Genomic DNA, 25,366 nt, shown 5'->3' on the forward strand with positions numbered 1-25,366 from the left:
TTGGGGGCAACTGCAGATTACTTTGCTGTAGTGGAAATTGCCACCTGGCAAGGGGAGGATGGAAGTATGTGCTCCCCCTGAGGCCAGGCGTGCTTTTGCACCAGACCCTCCATTCAACCGGTGTCCAGCAAGCATGGACCTTTCCAAGGGAAGGCTTCACCATTACTGCTGAATTCACGGGCTTGTCAGGAACGAAAGAGGATCATGGAATCACGGAGTTTTCAGAGTTGGAAGGGACCTCTAGAGATCATCTAGCCCCTCTCCCCTGCCAAAGCAGGATTGCCCGGAGCACATTACTCAGGACTGCATCCAGGCGGGTCTTGAAAATCTCCAGAGAAGGGGACTCCCCCCCCTCCCTGGGCAGCCTGTGCCAGTGCTCTGGCACCTGAACCGTAAAGAAGTGTTTCCGTGTATTTGAACGGAACTTCCTATGTTCTGACTTGTGCCCGTTGCCCCTCGTCCTGTCACTGGGAACCATTGAAAAGAGCCTGGCTCCATCCTCCTTCAGCCCACCCTTTAGATACTTGTACGCCATAATAAGGTCTCCCCTCAGCCCTCTCTTTTCCAGGCTAAAGCGTCCCAGCACTCTCAGCCTTTCCTCATAAGGGAGATGCTCCAAGCCCTTAATCATCTTAGTTGCCCTTCTCTGGACTCGCTCCAGCAGTTCCCTGTCCCTCTTGAACTGGGGAGCCCAAAACTGGACACAGTATTCCAGGATGTGCTTGTATGTGTGCCAGGCTAGGTCCATGCTTAGCCCAGGGCAGCTCCATCCTCCCTCCATGGAGGAGCCGAAGGGAACAGCTCAGAGATGCTAGCAGGGCTTTCACTTTTCTTTCCAGGCCTGCCCAGCCCCCAGGAGTAACACTCCCAGAGGTTGGTGGTCATGTCTCAGCTTTGTTCCTTGCCATGCCCAAGCCCACACAGAAGATGCAAAATCAGCTGTGAAGCCTGCCATAGCTGAGGAGCTTGTCGAAGGACCCGGTGACACAGCGCTCCAAAGCCCACTGTGACCAGCAGCACAAGTCTGCAGGGATGGGCAGCATGAGGGCTCTGAAGAGTGGTTAGATGTTCGTGTCCCTGAAAGAAGACTGGTGGGAAGGTGAAGGTACAGACCCTGCTTTCTGCACCGGAGAAGAAGCACTGTGCTCCTCAAGCCAGGGGCGATGCAGTTGACCCTCGGGCACCATGACCTCATGATCTCCTTCCTATTTCCCAGAGTCACACATGGTGTTGGTGAGGTGCTAAAGGAAGTGGGAAACAGCCTTGTTCCCTCCAAAAACCCACTCGAAACGGTTTGTGGGTGAAATCAAGGTTGAGGCAACAACCTCATAGGAGATCAACCCCCGGGGTGTGGGAACAGGCTCTGGAGCAGGGAAAGAAGTCGATGGGCTGGACAAAAAGGTGAACCTAGGACAGAAATTAGAGTGGACTGCAAATGTGGGGCAAAAGCATCGTCGCTAGCAGGAAGGTTGACATAAGCCTCATCTCCCTCTTGCCTTCACCTGAGGGAAGCAGGTTCAGCAAGGAGACACGGTCCCTGATCCTTTGCTCTCCCCACCTGGATGTCAGGACCCCAGGATCTCTCCTGGCCTCCTCCTCACTGCTTGTCACCAGCCATGAGAAGACTCTGCCTGCAGATGACTCCTGACCTGTGCACCCCTGTTCTCTGGTACAGTGTGCTCCTTCCCCTTCAGCAAGGCTTGTCACAGTGGACTGCTTGGGTCTTCTCCTTCAGGGAGTGAAGCAGGTGGGGTGAAGGACCTTTCGAAGGTTCCAGGTGTTCTAGTGCATTTATCCACCTGGAAAAGGGAGACAGAGCAGGCAGAAGCAATGATAAAGTCTGCGGGTTGGGAATGTGGGGCCATGGCATGGAAGAGCGACTGGTGGTGTCGTGGGGGATGCTGTAGGTCTTGGGTGAGGGTAAGAGTAGCGCTGTGGAGGAGGGGAAACCACATGTAGGCTTAATCCCTGTGATCCTAGGAGAAGGCCAGGGTTACATTTGCTCTTTGCCTTCCTGTCCCCTGCTTTCTGTTGGAAATCTCTGATGTGGAACCAAAAAACCCTCTCCCCAAGTTCTGCCTCTGCTGCTGCCTCCAGCCCTCTTACTACGGGCTGAACTAAAACGTGCCTGCAGGGACTGGGCTGGGGCGGAGAGAAAGGCTGGGAGAGGACACAGGGGACAGCTGACCCCAGTGGACCAGAGGGATATTCCGTACCGCGTTGCGTTGTGCTCAGCAATAAAAACTGGGGGGAAGGGGGAGCAGTTTTTCCAAGGTACCATTGCTTGAAGACTGTCCAGGCATCGATCTGCTGGTGGGAGGTGGTGAGTGAACACTTTTGCATGGCTTTTTTTTCTCTCTCTCTTTCCTTCGCTCATTAAACTGTCTTTATCCTGACCCACAAGGGGATTTTATCCCACTTTTGCTTTTCCTGTTCTCTCCCCCATCCCACTATAGACACAGTGCTTAGCTGCTGGCCAGGGTTGACCCACTGCAGTCCACAGAATGGAGGACCAGTAGAAAAAACAGTATCTCCCCTCCTCTGTAGCATCTCCCCTTGCAGCTTTTGGGTGACCCTCCGGCCCCGCAGTCCAAGATGCTCTGCAGTGACCTATGGGCCAGGGAAGTGGAGACAGCTCGGCTACAGGGACAGGAAGGAGGAATTGCAAAACCGAGCTCCTTCCTCTGCCTCTAATCTCCTTGCCTGGTCTGTGCTGCGGCTTCTGCCACAAACGTTAAAGCTGCCTCGCAGCTCTCCACAAAAGCCATCCCCATTTTTCCTGGCAAGCCAGAAAGAAAGGATGCCTTGTCTACCCCACAAAAACTAGCTGAGGTAATGTACAGAAACTGTTTCTCGCTGATACGCCGAGTAGGCTGCCGTCCCTGGGTTGAGGTGCCTCAAGGATCGAGGCCCAGAGTGTGCTGAGAAAAGAGCTGCCTCAAAGCAGACAAAGGGGCAGACATTTGTGCAAGGGACCCTTTTCCTGGGATGTAAAAAGTTGCGGCCCGGGGGGGGGGCACGCAGGGGCTCCTCCTGGGTGCAGCCCTCCCTCCTTCACTGCACAGAAGCAAGAAATTATGGAGCCGGTCTCTGGTTGAGGCTTTTCCAAGGCGAGTGGTGTGGCGGCGCAGTTGAAGCGAGGGCTGCGCTGAAGGACAGGAGGTGGGTTTGGCCGCTCAGGAAGCCGCAGCTCCTTTCCCACAGCTGTGCCTGCTGATAGAAGGCCCGGGCAGCCCCGCTGCTCCCGCTGCCGCCGGACCAGGAGAGCAAACGCCGGAGGGTCCACAGGTGAGTCCCAGGGAAGTGGTGTCCATCAGGGGCCGGGCGCTCAGGGCAGCCACGTCTGTGCATGGGAAGCTCTTTTCACACAATTCGTGCTCCTACTTTGTGAAGCCAAATCAAGCAGAGGGCTCAGCTGGCGTTGGGTAAGAGCGTGTTTGGGGAGCCCTCTTCCAGCACATGGCTTTTTTGGGCTGGGGTGGGTGTCGGTATGCAGAGACGTGAACACCACAGAGCTACTGCTTTCACAGTGGTGAGGGCAGCAATGCTGCTCCGGCAGAGGAGGCAGCACCGTGAGCAGGCGCATGAATCAGGTTCTCCCTCCCACGGAGGAAGATGAAGTGAGCAAAAGGGCAGAGACGGTGTCTCCTTGCTGAGCCTGCTGCCCTCCAAGGACGAGATGACGGGGGGTGTGCTGGCAGTAGTTGCGGGACTCATCTCTCCATTCCATCCTCCAAAGGAGGAGCTGTGGGGCTCAGAGGGCTCCCAGAGGGTCTGGTGGGGGATGCCAGCTCTGTTGCGAACGGTGTTTACGTGGACCTGTAGGTGCATGCCTGCCCGTGCCTACACCTCTTGGCTCTCCCCTCCAGGCCATGCGGGTCCTTGCCCTGCTTCTGCTCATCCTGCTGGCCCTGCTGCCCCCAGCCAGCACCACCGACCCAGGCCAGCCCTGCCTGTCGGAGATGAACAAGGTCAAGGACCTCCTGGAGGTGAACTGCACGGGGCAGGCTCTCAGCGCGGTGCCCCCAGATCTGCCTGCGGACACAGGCATCCTGCTGCTCAGTGCCAACCACCTGGTGTCCCTCTCCACCGCCGTCTTCCTGCCTCTCACCCAGCTGCAGGACCTCGACCTATCTGACAACGGGCTGGCGGCTCTGCACACCGGGCCCCTCTTGCCGTCCCTGCGGGAGCTGATCCTCTCCCACAACTCACTGGGGGCTCTGCCCTCCCTGCAGGGTCTGCCCGCACTCACCCGCCTGGCCGTGGCCCACAACAGCCTGACGGCCCTGGCCCCGGGGGCTTTTCGCGCTGTGCCACAGCTACAGGACCTGGACCTGCGAGGGAACCAGCTGCGGACACTGCCCCAGGAGGCCTTTGCGGAGCTGAGGGCACTCAAGGACTTGGACCTCTCAGACAACATCCTGGAGGAGCTCCCCAAGGAGCTGCTGCAGGATCTGCAAAACCTGGAGACCCTCTGGCTCTCAGGGAACCGCCTGCAGACCCTGCCCACCAACTTCTTCCCTGAGGGCCACCTCTTCGCGTATGTCTTCCTCACTGAGAACCCCTGGCACTGCAACTGCGACCTGTACTACCTGCGGTACTGGATCTTGCAGAACGAAGGCAGCGTCTATCAGCCAGAGCGGGGCCTGGAAAAGACAAAGGTGGAGGTTGCCCCCGAGAAGGTGCTGTGCCACAGCCCCCCTGAGCATCAGCAGAAGCCCATTATCCGCTTCAAGCCCAACTGCCGCGACGTGGGGGATGTGGATGAGGAGGAAGAGGATGGATATGATGATGAGGAAGAAACGATGGCGAAAACTACCATGACCACCTTCTTCACTTCCCATCCATCCATCCCCAAAGAGCAAACTACCATTCCCCATGCTGTTACCTGGCCTCCTCTTGCTACTACAAGACCTCCTCTCAGCACCCCTTGTAGCTCTGCCCTCACCCCAAGCGCTTTGTCCACAGTGCCTGCAAGCACCAGAGCTCCCAGCACCACCACTCCTGTGCCAGCCAGTCCCACCACCACACCCACACAGACTCCCAGCACTGCTGCTATTCTCACTGCTGCTCCCACCAGCACCCCACACAGATCCGCCACCCTTGTCTCCACCACCTCACTGACAACCACTGTGAGCACCAGACCTCCCAGCACCACCAGCCATCCCCAAACCACCCTCGCCACCAGCACTACCAACACATCTGCCACTCTCATGGTGTCCACTGGAGCATTTTCCACCACCTCCACAACAGTGCCTTCTACTGACATGCTGGAGGCCTCTTCCATTGTCAGATCTTCATCTCCTCTGACATCGACCACGCCGATGGTCTCCACCACCATGCTTTCCACTCATGCTCCAACGCCACCAGCTCCCCTGGTCACCACATTCTTCACCCAGCCTGCAGCTTCCCCTCCACCTGCACCACTCCCCATCTGCCCATGCTCCCTCCCAGGGCTGGCCGTACCCGTGCTACGCTCACGGACAGGCGGGGACGGTCCGCAGTGGGGGCAGTGGGTGCTGAGGCATTGCTGCCTATTGCACTGGGTGCTCTACCTGGCCTCCTTGGTTTTGCTGGTCCTGAGCGTGCTGGCTCTAGCAGGCTGGATGGTGTGGATGTGTCTGATGGGACGGCCCTCCTGGCACAAGTCCCTGCAGACCCATGAGGTGCAGTATCCGCTGCTGAGGTGGAGGGAGTTGACAGGAAGCCCTGAGATGCATCTCAGCAGCTTCAAAAGTCCCCCCCGGCGCCCCACATTCTGTACCATCAAGGAAGTAGAGTTGTGCCCTGAGGTCACCTACTGCACAATTAAAGACCTGGGGATACAGCGCAGTCCTCCTGCAAGTTCCTCCTTCTGTACCACAAAGGAGCTGTGGGTCCACCATAGTCCTCTGAATGCTTCGTGCAAGTCTTTCTCCAGAAAGCTGACAGTCACGGAGCTCAACTCCCTGAGGACCCCTTCTGCTTACAGCCTGGACAGGGGTGTCGAGGCCATCGGTGGGGTCAGAGTGAAATATGCCGGCAACACCTTGTAAATGCTTCTGTGTGTTCAGAGAAAGAGATGGAGGGTCGTGGCTCTGCTTCACATACCCTTATGCTACAAGGGAAAGGTCTGCTTGCCCATGGAAAAGCCATCCAGCTCCCTCCCTTAGTATTACTCTCACACACCCTGAGGTTTCTAGATCTGAAATAATTGCATACTTGGCAGGGAGAGAAGATGTCAGTGATAGTTTGGGGCTGACACCGCCTGATTTCGGGGTGAGCGTGGGAAATGGGAGCTTACTTCGTACTCCGCGTCCCAGCTTCTTCTGTTCGAATGATGCACATAAAGATGCGCGATGCTTTCAGCTCAGTGCCAGGTTGCTACTCACAGAATAAATATTCTCTTTGCTTGAGTTTCAAATGGGTGCTAGTTTCATTTCATTGGACACCCCCTCCCCCCCCTCGTTCTGGCAGGGCAGAGTGAATGACAAACTTGTCTTCAGTACTTGGAAGAGTGAAGACAGAGAGGAAAAGTCCGCTTATACTTTTGCCCCAAATGTATGGTCCTTCACTGTGGGATTGAATCACATGGGAAAAGCATCCCACTACATATCCCACCATCACGTAACAAGTTCAGGAAACGGGAGGTGTCGATGCCCCTGCATGACCCATCATGGGATGGCTGGAAACGAGAGAGGAGGGCGGGAGCATTCAGAGGGCGATGGGTGTGACTGGTAATGGATCACACTAGGGCAAAATGTCCAGGGGCTGGCCAAACTTTGTGAACACCTCTGCAGAAGTCACCCAAACATTTTGGGAGGTGTGAGAAGAATTTTGTCCCTGGGGAGGCGGGGGTGGGGTGGTGTCAAAAGGCAGGCCCCAGCGCTGGTGCACAAATGCAGTGACTAGATCATATGAATCACTTTTGCAGCCTCAAACACTGTTCCAGTTCCAACTGTCCCAAACGTATGGTCCAGCTACTGTGGGGCAGCAGGCCTTCTGTCAGCTTAATTAATTGGTCCACAGAAGGATACACACGCCTGTACTTGGCCAGCTGGGGCGAGCATCCTTCTAAGCTAGTGCGTCTGTGGACATGCAAGTTCTACATTTTTAAGCAAGTGTTTGTTTGTGTGTTGTCCTTTTTCCGGGACAAGACAAACAGCCCCAGAGACCCCAAATTTGACCCAGAATCCCTCTGAACAACTCTAGAGATGACTGCAGCAGCCCAGGAGACCTCAGATAACCTCAGAGCATCCAAGGGACACATGGATGGCTTTGGGGAGACCCCAGTGACACCAGAGATCCCTAATACTTTACTTTGAGCTGTTCCTTTATATTGATTTTTTCCCTTTATCAGATACTTTCACTACATCTTGGGACTTTTTTCAGCCCCTTCTGGTCTTGTTAGCAATGCTGTTGATTTTGGATGCCTTTTCTTGTTTTGTAACGGTGCTGTTTCTTACATTCCTGTGCTAAGGCTCTGTGGTGGGGTAGCGTGCATCACCTCTCACCTTCTCCAGGAGCCTTGACCTCCTTTTGACACTTCTCCCACAATGTCATGGCATCCAGGTGATGCCATCAAGCTCTGAATGGCTGGAGAATTGGTCGGCTAAAAAGTGATGTGAAGGTCAGGACCCGTGGCTAGTGGTTAATGGATCATACTTCACTTGGATGCTGGTAACGTGGAGTACCACGTGGGGCTGTGCTGGAAAGTCTTCTGTTTCACATCTTTATCAATGCCACGGAGGAGGTGATCAAGTGTGCTTTTATCATGTTGGCAGATGACACCAGTTTGAGAGGGACCAGTTTGTATGCTTCCAACAGAACTACCGTTCAGGGAGCACCATTCACCCTGGAGAAACGGGTTGGCAGAAACCTGATAAAAGTCAACAAGGACAAATGCAAAGTCCTATACCTCGGGAAGGAAGACCACAACAATACTGGTGGGGGACACACTGTCTGGGAATCAGAGCTACGGAAAGGGACATGTTTGTCTCGGTCAACAGAAAGGTGAACAAGACCCAGCAGTGCACCCTGGCAGCTAAAAGAGAGCAACAGAAGCCTGGGCTGGGTGACCAGGAGGGTAGTCAGTAGACCAAGAGAAGTCATTATCTCCCTCTGCTCAGCACTCATTAGACTACAGCTAAAATACTGTTTTCAGGAGCCATGAGAACCTGCAGCCCTCCCCTACACATCCCACGACCCTCAATTCCCTCCCCAAAGGTATCACTGGTACCCCAATATCTCCCAGAATCCCCATTATGTCCGCCTCTCCTTACAAGTCCTCCCTAGGATTCTCCCACCTCTCCACACACCAAGCACTCCAGGTCACTTCAGGAAGCCAAGATATCCCAGAGCCACCTAGGAATCCCAAAGCTCCCAGGACCCCTGCAATGCCGCCATCTACCCTGCCATCTACCCCAAAACCCTGGCACCCCCAGGACTCTCCTATTCCCTCAGCATACCCCACACACCCCAAGATGCTTCTCAGTCCTGAGACACACGCGCATCCTTTCCCATGCTCAATGAACACAGGCAACTAGTGCCCTCCACCCACTGATCCCAAGGAACCCAGGTGATCCTGGTCACCACCACCACCCATTCAGGACACTCAAGCCGTTGGTCTCCTGCTCTCCTTGCAAGAAGCACCTGGATGTCTGGGTTCCCCAGCAGAAACAACAAGATCCAGATGGGCAGTTCAGGAGCCACTTTTATTTAACCCAAAGCAGGGGGTAGGGTGGGGTGGAACTGAGGAATGCCCAGCTGCCAGTGAAGGTCTCAGGGTAGGGGAGTGCAGGGCTGCAGCGTGGGGCGTCTTTGTGTCCCATGGGGTCCCCACAGTCTGGGGTGGGGAGGGGGTTGCTGGAAATCACAGGAGGAACCCATTCTGGGCAAGGGATCTGGGGGCAATTTCATCCCACAGAGGTGCCCATGGATGCTAACTGGGGAGCCAGTGTGGGGTGAAGAGCTTTTAAGCTCCTCCCTAAGTATTATTGGGGGTGTCAGGTGATCTTGAGGAGTCCTCAGGGCAGTTGGGGCCACGCAAGGCAGGGGGTACAGTGAGGACGCAAACCTGGAGGTCAGTATAGGCATGGGGCAAGGTGCCCCGGGTGATCCATCGCCGGGTGCCTGGCTGGTAGGCATGGATCAAGTGGGTGTCCCGGTAGGTCTCATGACTGTACCCTCCCAGTACGAGCAGTTCCCCCCCCAGCACAGCTGCGCCCCCAACTACATGGGCATGGGGCAGGGGGCTGAGGAGGACCCAGATGTCCATCTTGGGGCTGTAGACCTCAAAGGCCAGCTGGTCCCTGTAGCCAGTCTGCCCATCCCGCTGGCACAGCCCCCCAGCCACATAGAGCTGCCCACCCGCCTCCTCCATGATGTGGCCAGCTCGTTGGCCGTTCATGGGGGCCAGAAGCGTGGCAGGCGCACCCGGGATGTAGCGCAGCAAGGACGCCTGGCACTGGTATGCCTCATCACACCCCCCTGACACATAGAGGGCACCATCCAGGGCGCACGCCGCGTGCCCACACAGAGCCATCGGCAGGGGCTGGCATCTCCTGGGCAAGGAGAGAGGGAGGGGTGAAGGGCGGGTTAAGCAGGGCTGCCCCATGGTGACTGCCTGCCCAGGAGTTCCCCAGTGGCAATGCTGGCCAACGCCCCATGAGCCCCAGTGGGCAGTGTCAGCTAACACATAATGGAGGCCCAATGGGCAACACTGTGCAACACTTTTTAGACCCCAAAAGACACCATCAGTCAACCCACAGTGGACTCCCTCCATGAATGATATTGGCCAACACCCAACAGAGCTCCTAATGAGCATAGCTGGAAAATGTTTAAATGATTCGTATCATTGGCAGATGGCCAAGAGACCCTCAGTGAATACTATTGGCCAAAAAATAATTCGCCACCCAATAGGCAACACTGGCCAACACCCAATGCCCCTAAGGGACGAGGTTGCTCAACACCCAGTAGACCTCTCCCAAAGGCCACTGTAGGCCCATTCTCCATTGGAGGCTCAGTGACCCAAAGGCCACTCAATGGGCACCACTGGCCAATGCAAGGGGCAGAGGAAAGCAGATGTCCACGTGGAGCAGTCTCACCTCCAGATATCGTTGGCCAGGTCATAGCACTCCACAGTGTCTGTGCAGTAGAGCTCCCCCGAGTTGCCGCCCAGCGCATAGATGAAGTCCCCAAGTGCCACAGCGGCAAAGTAGCTCCGCCCACAGGACATGCTGGCCAGGCGCTCCCAGGAATCATCCATAGGTCGATACCTGGGTTTGAGAGGTAAAAGGGAAAGAGACTACCTGTCACCTACAATGCCATGAGGTGATGTTGGCACCACTGAGGGCAGCAACCCACCTACAACCAGTCAATCCCATAATGCCTTGGGGCCATACAGCCCCTTTGCATGGTAATATCCCCCCCCTTCTGGGCAACACCAAACCCTTAATGCCCTCAGGCATCTCCAGATAGGAACATCCCTGCCCTACCCCCAAAAAGCCTGTAACATCCCAGAGCGCAAGGGCACCTCTCAGTCCTACACCCAACCAACCCCAGAATGTCTTGGGACCACTTGGCCAACTGCAATGCCACAATGCCTTGGGTCCATGGGGCAGCTCCAGCTCCACCAACACCTCCTCTGATCCCACAATGTCCTGGTGCTACATGGCACTTCTAAGTCCTCTGTAGCCCTCACCTGTAGACACTGGCCAGGGTGTCACGGACCCCGTAGTAGCGCTTTCCACCCAGGATGTAGAGGATGTTGTCCACCACAGCTACAGCATGGCGGAAGCGTGGGCCATCAGGAAACTGCCCCAGTGCCCGCCACTCCACCTGCTTCACCAGCCCCACAGCACTGAGGTAGCGGTGGGCAAACCACAGGTGTGTGCTGGGCTTCCGGGCAGCCAGGTTGGACGTCAGTTTGTCTCCACCACAAACCACCAGCACCTCTTGCAAGGAACGCACTCGGCATGGCAGCTGGGCCATGGGGGCCAAACTTGCTACCACGAGCTCGTGGAGGACCTTTGGGTCAGCTACCCCTGCAGTCACTGAGGGGACCTTCTTCAGCTCCCGGCCGGACATGAGAGCAAAGCGAACAGATGACAGGACTTCCTTAGCTAGATCCTCTTGGCCATCTCCATTGGCCATAAGCCACCGGGATGCCGCTTCCAGGGCCTCCAGTTCATGGAGGACGTTGAGACCGTCAGAGCGGAGGAGGCGAATGAGAAGGTGTGCAGGAAGATCCAGGAAGGCCGGTGTGGCCACCACACTGGGGAAGGTGGCCAAGATGTAGTCCTCTGCTGCACGGCCCACCTCAGCCAGCCCGTAAGCCACAGCAAAGGCCAACACGTCCAGGCCAGTTTCTGGGGTCAAGCCACGGGTGAAAACATCCAGGCAGAGGTTGAGGAGTCCCCAGGCCTGGTAGTGCAGGGAGGTCTCGGCTGCCTCCAGGACCACGGGCCACGGCCCTGCCACAGCCCCTGTGTAGGCAAAGGAGAGGAGGAGGCGCAGCTCGGCTGGGGACAGCCCGGTGGCCAGCGGGGCGACGGGGTCGTGGGTGGCCTCCCGCATGGGGCAAGTGAAGAGGGCCCGGAAGAAGTCACAAGAGCAGCTCAGGGCCAGGCGCTGAACTAGGGGGAAGGAGGAAGAACGGTGCGGGCAGCGGGGACCTTTGGTACCGCGCAGCCCTCTGGCAACCCGGACGTTCTGCATCCCCCTCCAAACCTCCAGCTCTCCTGAGGGGACCAGCCCCAGGGGCACCTCTACCTTCTCGTCCCCACCTGGAGCCTCAGCCCCCAGCAACCCCGCCAGGGGACCCATTCGCCCCAGCGTGCCCTGCCCCCTCCCCAGCCCCTCCCGCGGGACCCCCACCCCCAGCTCACCTGGGATGACCTCGTCCCCTGCCCGAAGCTGGAGGTCGCAGCCCAGGCCGCTGGCATGGAGTTGTTCCATGGCTCTCAGTGTCTCCCACTGCTCCTCCAGGGGCTTGGGAACTCCCTCCTGTGCGTCACTCTCCAGACGCAGGGCACAGGCGGCCAACACCCGGGGGGCCCCCAGGGCCCGGGCGGCCTCCTCTACCTCCTTCTCCCGGCCATGGGGCATGGTTCCCCCATAGGCAAAGGCCAGCACAGCCCGCCAGCCCCATAGCGTGGCTCCAGGTGGCAGGGGGACATGGGGCAGGGGGCCCTGGTGCTGCTTTCTGGTCCTGCCCTCCAGAAAGCGGAGGAAGAAGGAGCTGATGGAGGCCAGGACCACGGCATGAGCCGCATCATCCTCCGGGCCCACAGCTATGTCCACCAGCAGGCCTGAGGTGCGGAGGTGGTCAGCCGTGGCCAGGAAGTGTCCGGCATGGGCCCTGTCCCGCAGACTCCACTGCGCTGGGGCCGACCCCTCTGCAACCCACATTTTGCCTGTGGGAAGACACAGAGCAGGGGGTCAGGATGCCGTCCCCATAGCCAGAGCCTCTGGCTCATGGCAGGAGTCCTGGCTGGGGACATGGGGTCCTGCTACTTGTACTGTCCCATAGCGAAAGCCTCTGCCCCATAGCTGAATTTAATGCCCTTTGGCAAAACTGCAGCCCCACAGGTGAGACCAATAGGCCACGTCACTGCCCCACAGCTGAGGCTGATGTCCCTCATCTGCCTCATTGCTGAACCTTCAAGGTGAAGCTACTGACCCACAGCCAATGCTGCTGCCCCACCTGAAAACTGCAACCCCATAACTCAGTCCACTGTCCCCCATCAAACCGTCTGCCCTACAGCAGAAGCCCCCAAGCCCTTCCCCAACCATTGCCCCATAGTTGAAACTACTGGTGCTCCAACAGCAGCAAAGCCACTGGTCTCCAGAACGGCTCCCCGGCAAAGCCGCCTGTCCCACCCATTCGGTGCATGGCAGTGACTGCTGTGCGCTGCCTGTTGCATGTCACGCTGCCGGTCGCGTGTTGCAACGCGTGGCACCGCAAGGCGTGTGTGATGTTGCCCATCGTGCACCCTCTTGCACCGCTGGGGTGGGCCGATCCTCGCGCGGTGTGCTACGCCACACACCGTGTGTGTCCCGTCTCCCCCCCCCCCGTCACGAGTGGCGCCTCACGTGTTGCTTGCTGTTTGCATGATGTCGCGTGTCCTCGCTCGGGCCGCGTGCTTTGCAGCCCAGCACGGTGCGTGCCATATCCTGTATTGCTGCGTGGCATGCCACGCTGTGCCGTGCCACGCACTCGTCCCCCCTTACCGCCTGCCGCCGCTCCGGGAAGCTCCTGTGACCCCCCAGGAATGTGTCTGGGTAATTATAGCCCAGATGGGACACGTGGCCATGGCCGGGAGCTGGGAGAGGCCGAGGCGGAGGGAGGTCCGAGGCCCCGGAGCCCCCGGACAGGGCAGCGGGGACACACGGGTTCGCTGAGGACAGGCAGCGGGGCAGGTGGAAGCTGCCAGGAGTGTTTGTCCCCTCTCAGGTAGGGCTGCGAACCCCGGCTTACCTGGGCGGATCTTCTTGGGCATCTCTGGACCAGCAGACCCTCCCCAAACCTTGCTCCCCTCCAGAGCCCAGGGTGAAGCAGGACTGCCCGCAAAAGTCCTTGGGTGGGAAAGAAACAACCTCCTGTCCACCAGCCCCACTGGGAGGACACCTCACCACCCCCCATTGTGCTCCTGACCTGCAGCCCAGCCCCACTGACCCCAGCCCCAGGCGACCTCAGGGCCATCCTGCGCCCCCCCCCCCCCCCCCCGAGAACCCTCACAGAAAGCACATACCAGGGAGCAGCACAGCCTGCCACGGCTGTGACCACATGTCCCCCTGTGTCACTCTGTCTCTTCCTCTGCTGTCCTTGGTTCCCCGATCTCCTGTCCCCTCCCCTCACACCTCCCTGCGTTCCCCTGCCCCACATCCCTGTTTCCCCTACCGCCCATACTCCCTGCCCCCATTAACTCACATCCCTGTCCCCAAACGTCCTGTCCCTGTACCCCCATACTCCCATGTGTCTGCAGGAATTCTGCGTCCCCAAAGATGATGATTTCACAGCCTGTCCAATCCATTTTCCAGCACTTACGCCAACTGGGAGACTTTTTTTTCCTTCTACCTAATTAGAATTTCCCTTTCTGCAACTTGCACTTGTTATTTCTCATCTTTTACTGTGCACCTGAGCCTGCCTTGTCTGTAACCAATAAATCGTGAAAAAAAAAGTATTAGATCAGCCTTTGACTGTCTTTTCTCCAGGTTGAATGATGCAGTTCTCACCTCTCCTCGTGGATCCTCTGCCTCAACCCTCTATACCTGGTGGCTTTACTGGATGTGCTTCAGTTTGCACATATAAAATTCAACCAGACGCAGCCCTGAGCTCCAACTTTGAGCAGGAAGATCTCTGGGGTCCCTTCCAACCTCACCCATTCCCCAACTCCGAAGTTGTGGGCTCTGGGCTTCCTTGAAGTGTCATCAGAGACAGCCCCCAGGCTCCTGAACACCTTGTGGGCAACCTACTCCTCCTTCCCCCACCCCAAATTCCTAATCCTTAACCTCGAGCCAAGAGCCTCTTCAGAAGTTTTGACTCCAAACTCGCACTGATGGTCTCAGCACAGTGCAATCCCAATCCTTGACAAAAAATCCTGCAGGACCCACTCGAATCTACAAGAGAAACTCCTAAAAGACCAGACTGAAAACGATAATTGTAGCCCTCAGGCTTGCGTGTGCCACATGAAGACGCGGTGGCAAAGTGACTTGTGCACGAAGATGAAATCTCAGCAGGAGCAGCAGATCGAAGCTTCCTCTCCAACGGCTCCGCCTTTTTGCATCTCAGCCCCAACACTGCAAACAGCCGGGTGACGGCAAGATTTTGTGACAACTGCTGAGTTGACAGTATCTTTATTACACAACGTCTTATTACATACAGCATTCAGAAGACAGCTCGCAGGGAGGAGAGGCCACATTTACAGCTTGGGAGGTCCCGTCAGCCTCCAGCCCTCCTTGTTACCTATCTTCATTAGAGCAGCGGTAATTCCGAACCCCAAACATGCAGTGGTACCGGTCATGTAACTGTGCGCTGGAAAAAACAAATCAAACCATAAGAGACCTATTAGGGCACAAGTACTACACAGGAGATCTCGACAGACTGCTATTTTTCCATGAGCTACTCAAGAGTCCTTTGACCATCAGGAACACTGTTTGCCAAGAGAAAACAGAAAAGTGACTTCTTTTTTAAATTGTTTTCTCGTGCTTTTAGCTCGCAGTTTGAAATATCAATTTCTATAATCCGCTACCCCATCTCCTTACGTAGGCAATCTTAAATTGCTTATTTCAGTGACAAAAATGACAATCACTGCTTCAAACTCTTATCAGCTCAGTTGTTATTAGTTATAACTGGCAGTACTGGGTCAGCCTTCTGTAGCAATATTTACTTTAGCAGACCTGCACAATGGAGCTTCAATGAAACTGCCATGAAATGCAATTCATATGCCGAGATGAATCTTTACCAAATATGCCTGACATCAAGATTATTTTACATTTCTCCCTAACAGAAAGGTTTCTAAAACCAGAGAGGGCTCATTTCATTACAGACATTATCCACATTTACCTCTTGCACCCAAGACGGCTCCTGTTGCACAGCCTCCTATGAAATAGTTCAAGGGACTGTCTGGTTCCTCTCGGATTTGGGCACTGAGGCAGGTAGTAACGCCAAACACAGCTCCCAGTGTGGCTGCAAACAAGAGGTAAAACAACAAAACCAAACCCCTCAAGGACCTGAGAATTCCATACATACAGAGTACATTTCTGAGACAGACAGTGCCATACAATGGTTCCTCCGGGGGGAGAAAAGAGGAAAGCGAAGCAAGATCTGGTTTCGGGTACCCAGGGGCCTCACATCCCAGCCCCTACGGCGAGATGCAGCACCATGCAAGTCCCATCCAGCTCCCTCTGGCACCTTCTCCGCTCCAGCTGCGCAGCCACCTCTATGCCGTGCAGGTCCTGCCGTGTGCTGGATCCCAAGGAACACCGCTGCGTGCCGGCATGCAAGGCGGGTGCGACCGAGTGGCTACAGACAATCGCCACCACATCCAGCTTGGTTATTAGCTCAGAGTTAATAAGAGCCCCTCCAGATGAGGCAACAGGGCAGCCCCCGAAGAGCCAGGGGGTCAGAGAAGAGAGCAGCAGGTTTCTCTGTGGCACGATCCCCCTGGGAGCAGGTGACAGCAGAGCTCTGCTGGGGCTCGGTGCTGAAATCGGCTCACGAGTCCCTGCGAATCCAGCCTCGCGGGGACCCGGGCAGGGGAACGCAGCCGGCTCTGCTCTCCTTAAGGTCGGTTTGTCCCGGCATTTCACTCCTCTGCCTGCCCAGGGCTTGCAGTGATTTTTGGATAGTAGAAAAATAAATTGAGTTTGTAAATTCTTCTTTTTGTACACCGATTTTGAAAATTGATTTCATTGAATTAAGAAACCACAAAGTAGCATTGTCTTGCCCACTGAATTGCGTGTCTCATCCCATCAGACCCTACATCTATATAACTGAAAACTGGCAAACAGCTGTCAAGCAAATACACTAAAAGTTTTTCTTTGTTGGTAGTACAGATTCTTGATCATGAAATGTGAAACTGGCTACCAGGCACCATCTGCAGATTTCAATTCATCTTCCTTGGGAAGAACAAAAATGTCCAGGATAAAAATTTTCAATCTCTATGGCAAACTAGTAAACCACAAGCTCACGTTACAAACCTCTGCAGTTTTTCCGCCGAAAATGCAATTACGCTGATCCTAAAACCAACTGAAAAGAGCACCGAGGAAACAAAACTCACACACCAAGGACTGTATTGCAGCTTCTCCGCTTTGGGCCAAGGAGTCTGTAGGTAAAACACACTGGCTTCAGACCAGCAGCTCCAGCCCCTAAACAGTGGGCAGGACAAGCCCTTCCTTAGGTGTGATAGCTGGTGAGGGGATTCAACACGCCGGTTTAGGATCATGGGATTTATTGAAATGATAATTGCTTACATTATCTGGTCCATTATAGTGACCTTTTATGGCTCAACTCATTACAGGAGACTCCAGGTCGTTTTAGCACTGAACAACTCAAAAATGCAGATCTGAACTGCTCGTGAACCAACTTCCAGTTCAGAGCAAGGGGAGAGACAGAGGTGACATAAGCCATTAAATCAGACTGATAAACAAGATGAGTTTGGTGAGAAGAAAACTGTGCACTGTCCCCAAGGGGCCGGGGGAGCTTCCGCCTTGCGGATCTGCACCTGCACCTGGACCAGCGCCCTCAGTTCCCGCTCACCTCGGCAGCGCCCACTTTCTCTTGCAAAACACAGGCAATTCAAGACAACTAAGTGGTTTCTTCTTGGCTATACAACATGATGGGAACCCCCCACACACATTTATTTTCCTTTTGCCATCAAAAACATCGTGTTTGCCCTTCATTAAGCATGATTTAAGTGCAATGCCTAAATATATAAAGGAGTACGAGAAGTTTGCTTCCACTATACCTTTGCCCAGAAACGAGCGTTTTCGCAAACACTGCAAATACGTACCTTTTACTCTAGATTGCAAAAAAAAAAATAAAATGCATTGCCTAAACTTTAAATAAAGAACACGGTTTTAAATAAAGCGCACGGGAGGCAGAGGCTGCCACAGATGCACCTTCACCCTGAGCCGACACGGCTGTTCTGCTGCCTCCAGCGTGAATCCGGGAGTTTCTTTGGTCATCGCCAGTGAGTGATTACTGGTGTCCAGCAGAAAACCTTACCCAAGCGTGAGCAACCATTCTACGCTACCCGCATCTGACACCTAAGTCAGTCGTGCGTTAGAGGCGGTGGAGCCGAAGGGAACACCGACTGTAAAGCTGTGGCTCTTCTGACCCGTTTCAGCACTCCGCTCTTGGCTCCCACCCTCACGACACCGACCGCCCCGGGGGGCGCGGGCCGGCGGCGCGGCCGAGGCCGAGCACAAGGCCCAGGGCGACGGTGGCGACCGGCCCTGGAGGCCTCACCGGGGGCGGCCCGGGAGAGCGGGGGGCGCGGGGAGGCCCTTACCCATAGTGACGCTGTCCGCGGCGGCCATCTGCAGGGCGGCCAGGGCCGAGCTGGGCTGCAGCAGGATGATGCGGTACGCCGTCCCGACCAAGCCTGCAACACAGCACGTCGTCAGCCGCCGGGGCCCCTCGGCGCCCCCCGGGCCCCCCGCCGCCGCCGCCCCCCGCCGAGGCCTCGGCCGCGCCCCCCCTCCCCGGGCTCACCCGCGGCGGCGCCCACGCGGGTGGTGAGCCAAGCGCGGCGCGGGCAGTCCTCGCCCTCGGGGCCGTCCCAGTAGCCCGCCATGGCGCCGCAAGGGCACGGCGCGAGCACCGACGGGCTCTCGCGAGAGGAGGGCGCCGCCCCGTCCTGTCAGCGCCGCCCCGTCCTGTCAGCACCGCCCCGTCCTCCGCTGCCGCCGGGCCGGGCCGGGCCGCGCCTCCCGCGGCGGGGAGCGGGTCTGCGGTACCCGCTGAGTGAACGCAGCACTGAGCCGGTGCTGGAAACGCCGGTACTGCGCAGCCCGGCGCCATCCCCGGGCCAGGAGCCCCGTCCCGGCGCTTCCCGCCTCCCCGCCGGCGGGCCGGGCCCCCCGCGGCCCCCCAGAACGGCGCGGGCGGCTCCTGCGCGCCGCTCCCGCCCGGGCCCGGCTCTGCGCTCGCGTTGGGTTCGGAGGGCGCAGCTCTGCGTCCGTCCGGGCCTGAACCGCACACGCCTCTGGTAGCTGCGATCCTCTCACGTCTCGGTGCTGTGCGCTTTGTGGTGGTTTGGGCGGTGGGGGGGGGGGGGGGGGAAGTCGGTTTGGGTTATTTTTTGTGTGGGGACTATAGTTATAGCTAAATAGTACTTGGATTGTTGTTTATGAATTTTCAAAGTCTCTAGTCGAATTCTCTGGCTGCCTCTGTGTACTGTTATATCTCCATATTTTCTTTCTGAAATAATAAAGATGTGTTGACACGCTTAGGCCACAGCACACGGTAGGCTGTACTGTATGTATTTATTTTTCCAGTTTTCCTGAGTTTGCTAATCAAGACGTCTCACAGCTCACGGCTGTGCTTTGGCAGCAGTAGCCCTTCACGCCGGGCTCGCCCAGTTCTGGTTCCCCCACCAGCTCCAGCGGCAGAATGGAAGAGGTCTGTAACTGGATGGACGCTCAGGCTTTCCCTCACCTCTCTACTTCTCTTTCCCTTTTATGCGAAAAGCATATTAAATACTTTATTTGTGCATTTCCCCCGATTCTGCCGGAGTCCCCCGCAACAACCCCAGCCGAGCGCGGTTTGTACCAGGGCCTGTGACCACTCTGCTGCCCAGCCCCACGTACCGGGGGACGGAGGGGATGGCGGGACACAGCTGGGGCTGCAGTGGCCCTACAGAGCTGTCACCAGCGTCCCCTCCTGCAGGCGGGGGTAGGGCTGTTAGCGACAGGGGGTCGCTCCTCCTCAGGGCCTCGTAGCAGCAGGGCCACAGTTCCACCTCATCGGTGCCCCAAAACGGTGCCTCTTCTTACAAATGTGAACCCCAATGTGACAGTCAAGCGCTCGCTGGCAGTTTATTAAGGAAGCAGGTTACAGGGTGGGCTTCTTCCCACCGCCAAGTGCTTTCCAAGCGCACGGAACAAAGCGCTGGGCAGCCGGTACTATGGTGGCACATGGTGCCAATGTTCTTTCCCCAATATAAACACATGGAAGCCACCGAGCCTTGCGCAGGAGAGGACTCTGCGCCATCAAGTGAGGAATAGCCTTCTAGGCTTTAAGCAGCTGCAAAAAGCCGGTCTGTCCTGAGCATGTATCACACAGTGGATTCCCACCGCTCCTTCCGCAGACAAGCGAGGTGGGACCGAGACTCTTCCCGACACCTCTCCCGGTTCGCAGCGGGTACAGGGCCTGTAGCCACCGTGCACATCACCCGGTTTTACGCAGCTCAGTACCTGCCTCACCTACAGACCACAGTTAACCTTAGGGACGGGCACGCTGCTGCTGCTGCGGTTTGTTTTTCAGAAGGCTGTCCTCGGGCTTCTGAAGGCTGTAAGACACTTCCTAGGCAATTAGTGCTCATTAGAGGACTGTTACAGTAAGAAGTAATTTATCTTACTATAAACAGGCAAGTTCCGGGGAAAGCAACGCATAAATCAATCTAGGTAAATAGCATTACTCTTAAAACCTCTAACTTGACTCCAAATATTTTATGTTTAACTGTAGACTATGGTTCCAGACATGTTCACTAATACAGAGGGTATTAGTTCCCTTAACCGTTAAATGGGGGGAAGTGACTTGCCATCGTGCCGCATGCTGCAAATAACTGTTCCCTTCTACCTCTGAAACTTTTTTTTTAGAAATGGGGACAGAACCATCCACCAGCAAGTCACATTCAAAACATTTCCCCACCCTCCCCTCTTTTGGGAGCTTTTTGTATGGCCTTATTCAATAGACCTCCTATCTGCTTCAAAACTCGCACTCTGAGCTCTCGGGACCAGGAATGGTCTGCAAAACGGACAATGCAACGAGTGAGCTGCTTCCCAGTGGCCAATCTAAAAAGCATTTCCCGGGTGTACAATTAGCACTGGCTGAGGTTTTGCATGGACTGCTCAGATAACTGCTCCCAGCAGCAGACATCCTCCAGCGTGGGGCTTGTCTGATACCTCCTGGTCTCTTGAAGAGGAGGAGGACATCAAATACAACATTGCTGCTTTGTTTTTCCTCGGTTTCACGAGGAGCTGAAGGTAAGCTACAAGAGTTCAACAAGGGATGGCTCATTTAAAACATATCCTCCGTTCAATTGTGATATGCTGCAAAAAGGCATTCACCGCCCACCCCAGCAACAGAATTACCAGTGATCTTGATGACAAATTCAGCTTTCATATCTTTAAGCCCTTGAAAGGTGGTTGAAAGGGAATTCCGAATACTATCTTTACATGAGACTTTTATTTACAGAAATTATCTTTGAGCATTTCTTTGGAAGATACCTGTACCATAACCTCGGAGACAGGAATTAAGATTGACTTAAGAGTCTTGATTAGCAATTCCCTCTTAACACCTCTGTTGCTCCATGCTAAGCTTTACGGGGGAGGAGCGGATTACCCTGGAAAATTAAAATACCTTCATAATGTTCTGTCTGAATTTATCTGCTACCCACACAGCGGACTCTCGAGTTTAGTTCAAGCAAGTCGGTACACAGAAAGACCAAAGAACAAGGGGAGAAAAGCGCACAGTGAAAAGTCAGTTTAATGAAATCTTGCATGACAAATTATGGCAATTATCATAACTGGAATTCCTAAAACTAGAGAGGATTACGGGGAAACATGGTAAATTTTCAAATATGTAACATGTTTCTAGAACGGAAATAAACCATTTTCTACACTCACCGGGTGAACAAGAAGTCAAACTGCAGAATGGGACGTGTGAGGAACAGTCATTTAACGGCCGCAATATCTCAGCAACGGAATTGATACCTCAGCGACTGGGAACGGGGAGAGTCATGACAAAGTTGGGTTTTTTTATTCCTGCAGGCTTCTAACAGTTTGGCCACCTGCCCAGCCTGCTTTCAGCGGAGGGCTGCCGAGGACCAGTTCGTATAGATCTGTCCCTGCCCTGTCTTCTCTGAAGTGGTGCATCACGCACTGGGAACTGGACTACAAAACGATGTTGTAACTACACGTTTTCTTACCTTAATGTTTGTATTTCCTGCGGGAGTAAACTTATTTTTAATTTTCGATAAGAGGTTTACTTCTGGTTTTAGGCACACCACCACTCTTGCAACATTTTCCCCATCAGATGGTGCTCAACTACTACACTTTTTAGTATCTTTCTTTTTTCCCCCCTGGAAAATTTGAAGGGCTGTGCCCACACAAGTCAGCAGCCAGAACAAGATACACAGTGATCGCTGACAACGTCCGTATGTTAACGGCAGACCTAAGAGCAAAGAGGCAGCAGGAGGGTGGCGCGGGGGAAGACGGCTGTCGAAGGCGAGCCTGGTCGTCATCCACCTCCCCGCCGGCAGCCGCTGCCCAGCACAGCAACCGCCGCGCAGGGCTCGGGGTGTTTTGTTTGCTTGTTTTCCAATCAAAGTTTTAAAGTAGTTCCCACGTGTTTTGATACGAGTGTCTTGCGTAAATCTTTCCAAACACGTGGGCATCATCTGGTTTTACCTGTCACTAGTTTACTCAGGCTTGAAGCAGAGAGTGAAATGGGAGTTGTGCTTTGGCCTGACACATCTCCTCGGGCAGGGCCTGACCTCAGCCCGCGGCCGGGTCTGTCAGTGGTTCACACCAGCATTTTCCTCTTGCCTACCAACATAAGCAAAACTTCCAGCTGAAAGAAAATTTGTATCAGTAAATATTTTTTTTATTTACTGATCTTTTTTAGAATACACTTTTTTTTTTTTAAAATGTTGTAGGTGATTGCATATCACCAGTAAACCCCATCACAGCAAGCATGCTTATGCCATTTTTCTGAATCTTCACGCACCACCAATTTCATTTTAGGTAAAGCGCCTCAACGTTAGACTGCGCAGACCCCGTGGAGTTTGGGACCAGGAAACACCACCTGTTTCTCCGCAAGTCGGCCCTGCTAACCAAGACACCTTATTAATTTCTTTAAGATGACAACAAGCAGCTTGATGCTGCAAGGTTGTTTGAAAAGAGTAGTTGAAATCTGAGAATCTCAGTGTAAAAAGATCCAAAGATCACTTCGCTGAAAGTACAGAAGACCCCCAGACCTTGTGATGCAAAAACAATCGTGTGGGTGGGTATCAGGAAACACGCTACGCTTCTGCTAGTGAGCTGCAGGAGAAGGGGTGCATCAACAGGTTTGCGCATGGTTAAAATACCCCTTAACTCTAAGGAGGAAAAAAAAAATAAATCCCAAAATGGAAAAAGGCATGAGCAGACAATCCAGAGGAATCATAAATGCGGTGGCACAGCTAATCACTAGCCCTTTTCACTCCCCAGAAATGCAGTCCAAGATGAACCTTCAATGGGCTACCAGGAAAAGCGAAGCACTCCCCTTCCCCAACAGCTTCAGTCTCTGACAATGGTTAACAACAGACAACAGGTAAAATTAAACATGTTCTCGACCCCCAGTGAAGAAAAGTGTGCTTCATTAAAATAGAGGCAATAAGGACTGTTTTGCTATTCGATTAACTTCAAAGTTGCTTTTGTGCTACAACCTGGGTTTTCACTTGCAATGCATGCTACATTAAATCATTCTATTATTTTCTTTTAAATGGTGTATTTTCGGTCTCCTTAGCGTACAGGAGAAAGAGCAAGCGAGTGAGAAATGAGCTATCAGTAAACTAGAAAGGAAATAGAACAGTTTGGGGAATTTATACGGAAGTGACCTGGTCACTGTTCTTAGTGACCACCAAATTCCAACTGTCCTGGACAGGACTATACCATACGTTTTAATAACAAAACAAAACTCAGCTTTCACACAAAAGGTCCAAATGATTAGAAAACATCCAAAGCAAAAAGTAAGTTCTGGTTACAGTAGGACTACTTCAGAATTACACGCAGGAAAACACATTCTTGCTTTTATTTTGGTGGAACAGAATACAATATCCTTCAGCCCAAACTATTCAAAGCTGGCAATATTACCTTTCTCTTCATGCTGCAAGACTTCAGGAAACGGAACGGGGACAGGAAGGGTTAGAAGTTAATTTTCTATTTAAGGCCGTTAATTCAGCAAGATATTTAAAAATGTACTCAACTTTAAGCATGAATAGTTGCATTGACTTCAGTAAGATTATTCACATGTAGTTAAGTCAGGCAAGTGCTTAAATGGCTTGGTGAATCAAGCCATTAAAACGAGAGCTACTTTATTATACAGATTTATTTTAATGGCTGACTGAGCTCATTACATGAGCCTATTTTATTCTTCCAAGGGCTAACAGCTGTTTCCTCATCAACTTTTCTGAAGGTGTAACCTGTATGCCTCCTACACTTTACTGTAGCCACAGAAACATATAATTTTCTAAGAAAAATTGTATGCAACATCTATTATATATAGTGGCTTAGCTCTCCCTTAAATAGTAACAGAACAGTACAAAACAATAGTTTCACTTTTTCAACACACAAGAGCATCTTATTGAAAAACTAAAATAAAAAAGTATCACCACAATATAAATCCCCAAATAATAATAATGAAATGGGAAGAAATAAAACAAGTTAGCAAAACATCCTGTGGATTTTGAAGTCTCTTATTACCGCATTAAAAAAGCTTTTCTGGTGAACCACAATGTTTTGTTTCTCTCTGTTTACAAACCCACTAGACAGGGAACAACGGTGTCCACAACCTATGTTGGGATTAAAAGGTAAAAACATAATCTGCCCCATCTGCAGTCCAAAAAGAGAATGAACCCAAAAGGGCAGGCAGTGAGCGTAGGAACTGGTGAGGACACGGTTTCCCTGCAGGTGGCAGAAACTCATAAAGGGGAGTAGGGGTTACAAAAGCAGAATTCGAGTTGGAACCGTGTCGGAAAGTTCTATCTTGGAGGCCTGCAAGACACGAACTACTGAAGAAACAGTCAAAAGGTCCCAATGAAAAGCTGTGACAAGCTGTAATGTGCCATTTCAATTACAAGGATGAGGGGAAATGTTTGGTTTTTTTTTTTTTTGGCTCATCAATATGATGAGCTTTCACGTCCCAAACCACATTCAGGTAGTTTCCAAGTCTGCTTTTTTTGTGTGGAATCTACTGATCCAGACCAAAAAACCAAACAAACAGAACAGGGATGCACAGTTCTTAAGTCCTGGAGCCTTCAACACTGCCTGAAATAATAGCTGGCCTGGGGTATCCAGAGATGCCTGCAAGATGGTGTTCATAGCAGCCTTGCAAGCAGATCGGCTCACATCTGCTATGTGCTGCCAACATTCTGCCCGTCACCTTCATCATTAGGACCTGAAACAAAAAAAAAAAAGTAGTTCTTTGTCATAAAAAATATCTTTTGTTTCTTGCCTTACAATTAGATACCCTACCCGAAAAGACTACAGAAGTTTCAGATTTAGGATTTCTATGACAGATGAGAACTGTAGAGTTTTCCCTCCCCCCTCTTACATCTTACTTCTCCACATTAAGTTCTGCCCCCTGCAGAACTTCATGTTCTTGAGTAATCTGGTTTGGGGATCCCAGTAGCATCCCAGAGCCTAAAAGCTCAGTTTCCAGCCTCTTTAATCCACCCACTGCTTTTGTTTGTATTCATTCCTTCTTTTTTTTTTTCCCCTGCAGTGAATTAGGATGGAGGACTGGTGGGAAGTTCTAAACCACAGGAAAGCAAAGCACAGATGACTTCTAAGTCAGGAGTACAGAAGGAAGCCTTCCTCAAACTGAAGATTAGGGCTTTTTTTAAATTATGGTCTCCTCATGTACAATGAAATTAATCACTCTCTTCCCATGCCC

General features: G+C 53.5%; 4 protein-coding genes across 4 annotated transcripts in view; 1 reads left to right on the plus strand and 3 right to left on the minus strand.

Moving 5' to 3' along the window:
- The first annotated feature begins 3,142 nt into the window (after positions 1-3,142).
- GP1BA (glycoprotein Ib platelet subunit alpha) lies at positions 3,143-6,394 on the plus strand. Its single transcript, XM_082495441.1, has 2 exons — positions 3,143-3,288; positions 3,870-6,394. Exon 2 carries the CDS (start codon positions 3,873-3,875, stop codon positions 6,033-6,035), a length of 2,163 nt encoding a protein of 720 aa, XP_082351567.1. The 5' UTR covers positions 3,143-3,288; positions 3,870-3,872; the 3' UTR covers positions 6,036-6,394.
- Positions 6,395-8,692: 2,298 nt separating this feature from the next.
- Positions 8,693-13,226, minus strand: KLHL33 (kelch like family member 33). Its single transcript, XM_082495479.1, has 5 exons — positions 13,213-13,226; positions 11,868-12,395; positions 10,682-11,615; positions 10,086-10,256; positions 8,693-9,542 (listed from the first exon to the last, which is right to left on the minus strand). The coding sequence occupies exons 2-5, from the start codon at positions 12,388-12,390 to the stop codon at positions 8,966-8,968; spliced, it is 2,205 nt and encodes a 734-aa protein (XP_082351605.1). The 5' UTR covers positions 12,391-12,395; positions 13,213-13,226; the 3' UTR covers positions 8,693-8,965.
- Positions 13,227-14,822: 1,596 nt separating this feature from the next.
- Positions 14,823-18,303, minus strand: NDUFA11 (NADH:ubiquinone oxidoreductase subunit A11). The gene is made up of 4 exons (XM_082495528.1): positions 18,200-18,303; positions 17,997-18,089; positions 15,548-15,670; positions 14,823-15,016 (listed from the first exon to the last, which is right to left on the minus strand). Exons 1-4 carry the CDS (start codon positions 18,279-18,281, stop codon positions 14,904-14,906), a joined length of 411 nt encoding a protein of 136 aa, XP_082351654.1. The 5' UTR covers positions 18,282-18,303; the 3' UTR covers positions 14,823-14,903.
- Positions 18,304-21,199: 2,896 nt separating this feature from the next.
- The window catches only part of RANBP3 (RAN binding protein 3), a gene marked incomplete at its 5' end in the record, with an annotated part of 45,591 nt that continues 41,424 nt past the window's right edge, over positions 21,200-25,366 (minus strand). Inside the window, one exon of the mRNA XM_082495374.1 lies at positions 21,200-24,868. Within this exon, the coding sequence (XP_082351500.1) occupies positions 24,825-24,868 (44 nt within the window). The 3' untranslated portion in view covers positions 21,200-24,824. The remainder of the gene's footprint in view (positions 24,869-25,366) is intronic.

Source organism: Vanellus vanellus (genome assembly GCF_965231255.1).
Source record: "Vanellus vanellus genome assembly, chromosome: 25".
NCBI classification, from domain to species: domain Eukaryota; kingdom Metazoa; phylum Chordata; class Aves; order Charadriiformes; family Charadriidae; genus Vanellus; species Vanellus vanellus.

Excerpts from the sequence above, each read along its gene's own strand:
- GP1BA (XM_082495441.1), top strand. The coding sequence starts at position 3,873 with ATGCGGGTCCTTGCCCTGCTTCTGCTCATCCTGCTGGCCCTGCTGCCC.
- KLHL33 (XM_082495479.1), bottom strand. The coding sequence starts at position 12,390 with ATGTGGGTTGCAGAGGGGTCGGCCCCAGCGCAGTGGAGTCTGCGGGAC. Across the intron at positions 11,616-11,867 it reads AGGGGACGAGGTCATCCCAG|TTCAGCGCCTGGCCCTGAGC; the intron begins GTGAGCTGGGGG and ends CCTTCCCCCTAG. Across the intron at positions 10,257-10,681 it reads ACCCTGGCCAGTGTCTACAG|GTATCGACCTATGGATGATT; the intron begins GTGAGGGCTACA and ends TCTCAAACCCAG.
- NDUFA11 (XM_082495528.1), bottom strand. The coding sequence starts at position 18,281 with ATGGCGGGCTACTGGGACGGCCCCGAGGGCGAGGACTGCCCGCGCCGC. Across the intron at positions 15,671-17,996 it reads CGCGGACAGCGTCACTATGG|CCACACTGGGAGCTGTGTTT; the intron begins GTAAGGGCCTCC and ends TCTTGTTTGCAG. Across the intron at positions 15,017-15,547 it reads AGCCGTCTTGGGTGCAAGAG|CGCACAGTTACATGACCGGT; the intron begins GTAAATGTGGAT and ends TGTTTTTTCCAG.